The sequence below is a fragment of the Musca vetustissima genome, unplaced genomic scaffold, assembly GCF_032173495.1.
Source record: "Musca vetustissima isolate MV318-11 ecotype Yass unplaced genomic scaffold, APGP_CSIRO_Mvet_v1 utg43546, whole genome shotgun sequence".
In the NCBI taxonomy this organism is placed as follows: Eukaryota; Metazoa; Arthropoda; class Insecta; order Diptera; family Muscidae; genus Musca; species Musca vetustissima.
The window spans coordinates 1-2,996 of NW_026883601.1; the positions used below are offsets into that span (position 1 = coordinate 1).

General features: G+C 40.1%; 1 protein-coding gene across 1 annotated transcript; it reads left to right on the forward strand.

Moving 5' to 3' along the window:
• The first annotated feature begins 153 nt into the window (after nt 1-153).
• On the forward strand, nt 154-2,143 carry LOC133330516 (klarsicht protein-like). Its single transcript, XM_061538953.1, has 4 exons — nt 154-702; nt 779-1,001; nt 1,064-1,493; nt 1,533-2,143. The coding sequence occupies exons 1-4, from the start codon at nt 188-190 to the stop codon at nt 1,940-1,942; spliced, it is 1,578 nt and encodes a 525-aa protein (XP_061394937.1). The 5' UTR covers nt 154-187; the 3' UTR covers nt 1,943-2,143.
• The last annotated feature ends 853 nt before the right edge of the window (nt 2,144-2,996 follow it).

A 2,996-nucleotide genomic window follows, 5' to 3' on the forward strand; every position in this document is an offset into this window, starting at 1 on the left:
ATGTAGACGGACCAACAATGACCAAAATCCATCTGAAGTTTCAATTGACTGACAAAAACACATTTTTTTTAAATTAAATTCTAGATTGTCATTCGTCTAACTAACTATGTTCTTCCTCCTTTTCTTCTTCGTCTTCTTCTTCTATTTTCAGAATGAAAAAACCCAATTGCAGACATATCGTACAAATATGTTAAAATTGAATGCCTCCGTCCATAGTTGGTTAACAAAACAGGAGAGACGTTTACAAAACGCTGTTGTCGAACAACAATTGAAAGAAGCCGCTGCCAAAGTGGCCAGCATTGAATTGTTAGAGGAAAAAGACGAATTTGAGTCCGAACACAACAATAAACTGGCGATCGGCGGCATTACATCAACAACAGCCTCAGCAGAAGAACCTGATAGTACAACAACAACAACGGCAGCAGTAGGAACAGCATCCGCAAACAAAACAACCATGATAACTGTCACCGATAGTAATGGCAATCAAGTTGAAACCCACACCGCCACCACCACAACAACAACAACAGCATCTGCAATGATGGCATCAACAAGCAGCATTGGTACCTGTACCACCACACACACAATTGCCAATGAAAAGAATTGGGATTTACAATCCTTGATAACATCGGAAAATGAATTCCACAAACATTTAAAAGATGAAGTCAGCGATATGTACACAGCCTGGGATGAGGCGGATTCAAGGTAGGATAGAGAAGAAGAAGCATGATTTATTTACAAAACCACTAACCTCCATACTGTTTCCTTCCCCCTCATTCAGAATCAATTCACAATTGGAAGTATTAACATCTTCCTTGACGGCATGGCGTCAATTGGAATGTGGCCTATCCGAGTTCCAATTGGCTTTGGGCCAGGATCGTGGCACATTGCAAGGTTTGGAAGGTGCTTTGAAAACTGGCCAAGCCACTCCCGGGGAGTTGGCCCAAAATGTTAAACTGGTGGCTAAATTATTGTCCGAAAAAGTTAATGTTAGCCAGGAACAGGTAACTATTTTAGAACTATACCAAATTTATGAATTTAACTCCTTGTTCCCTTTTTTTCACAGTTAACTGCCGTTCAGGATTACCTGGATCCCAATCACATCCTTTACATTGCCAAATTTACCGCCTCAAATGGTTCTCTTTCGGATTCTGGCATTTCAGATGGTGGTGCTACCTCTGATGGTGGTCTCTCAGAACGAGAACGCCGTTTGGGCGTCTTGAGACGTTTGGCCAAACAATTGGAATCGGCCTTGGCTCCAGGCAGCGAGGCCATGAAATCAATTGCCGCCCGCATGGAATCGGCCGAAAATGATTTAAAGAGTCTTCAAAATACCTGTCGCGATTTAATTGTGAGAACAGCAGCTTCTCATCAAAGCAAGAAACAACAAGCCCAAGATCAATTGACTGAAAAGAAAGATCAAACAGATTCGAAAACAGCACAACAATTGAAACATGCCAACGGTTGCCTTAAGGGACGTCATGCAAATGGTAATGGTCATTTGAATGGTTTCGAAAATAAGGTCCACCAAGCAGCTACTGAAGAGGTCACATCGTCAACTGGAGGCTCTTCGTTGAGCAGACGTAAACGCAAAAATCGTCGTAGCTCGGCGACTGCACCCACAAACTCCATTGCCGCGGCTGATATGGCCCAAAGCAATGCCTTGCAAATGACCTCTACCACCGTCACACCCGATGGTGATGATGATCCCTCCGATGACAATTCCAATTACGATTTAGATTCATCCGACGATGAATTGAATCCCAAATCAAAACGCGGCTGGGCCTGGCGTATCGCCCGTGTGGCCGTACCCATGCAATTGGCCTTGTTCACCGTGTTCTGTGCCGCCTGTCTTATGCAGCCAAATTGTTGCGACAACATCAATAATTTGTCCATGAGTTTCACACCGCAATTGCGTTACGTACGAGGACCACCACCCATTTGAAGGGTTTATGCAGCGCCAACGGCAGCAAAGGTCATACCCGATTGTATCCTTTGATTTGCATGCATTACTAAGGTCTCTATAAGATTAGGGATTATGTTAAGCTTAAGGTCCCTTGTATAAGGAATCCCACGGATTCATTCTACCACATATAGGGCATTCAGACAAATCACATTTGAGACAGACAAAAGAAAATGCGCTACAAAAGCATCCAAGTACACCATATAGAAGAAGAAGGAGGGCAATCTTTTTGCGTGATATCCGCAAAATTGTAACAGCCCGACTTAAACGCGTCTCTAAGGATTTGTATTTCATTATAGATATGTATCTTAAATTATAATCAAGGTTATGATAGATTTTAGAGAAATAAAACAGAAGAAGAAGAACCGCAGGCGCGTTCAAAGCTAAGAAACCACAGAAGCAGAAGAACATTTTTACGCAGCAGCAGCAGAACGGATGTTATAAGCAGTTTATAAGATGCAGTTTTTAAGAAGCAGTTTTAGCAATATTTTTTAATGAAATGAGAATTTAAATTTTTTGTTTTTGTGTTTAATGTTTAGAGCAACTAAAACAAAAGCTATAACTAAGCTATTTTATTAAAGAGAATGAATGTATGAAGCAAAGAGGTAGCGCAGCCTCTAAGTATAGGCCAGCATAAAGTTATTTTACAAGCATTGAAAAGAAGCTTAAACATGTTTAATAACAGCTTCAGATAATTGTCGGCTATAAGCCTTCTGAATCGAAGCTTACATACCAAATTTCGCAGAAGCAAACTCCGCAAGGAGAAGGTTCACAAAACCGCAATCAAAAATTCAATTATGTTGCGGTTTCAACAACATTCAATCCATTTTTTAGATATCTTTGGAGGATTCTAATTTTACTTTTAAGCCAAGCCCTCTATAGTTATGGCAAATATTTTAAATATTACTTTAGTTTTTTTTCAAACAATCAGAAATATATTTATCGTAATTTACGTTCTTCTTCAAGATTTCAATGGAATTTCCGTTTTTGTTCTTCTACTTTGTTTAGTATATTTCTAGTTGTTCTTTTTTTATCG

What these genes read in the sequence shown, in the direction of transcription:
- LOC133330516 (XM_061538953.1), top strand. Translation starts at nt 188, where the DNA reads ATGTTAAAATTGAATGCCTCCGTCCATAGTTGGTTAACAAAACAGGAG. An exon ending in TTAATGTTAGCCAGGAACAG is followed by an intron (nt 1,002 to 1,063) that starts GTAACTATTTTA and finishes TTTTTTTCACAG; the next exon opens with TTAACTGCCGTTCAGGATTA. An exon ending in ACGTCATGCAAATGGTAATG is followed by an intron (nt 1,494 to 1,532) that starts GTCATTTGAATG and finishes TCCACCAAGCAG; the next exon opens with CTACTGAAGAGGTCACATCG.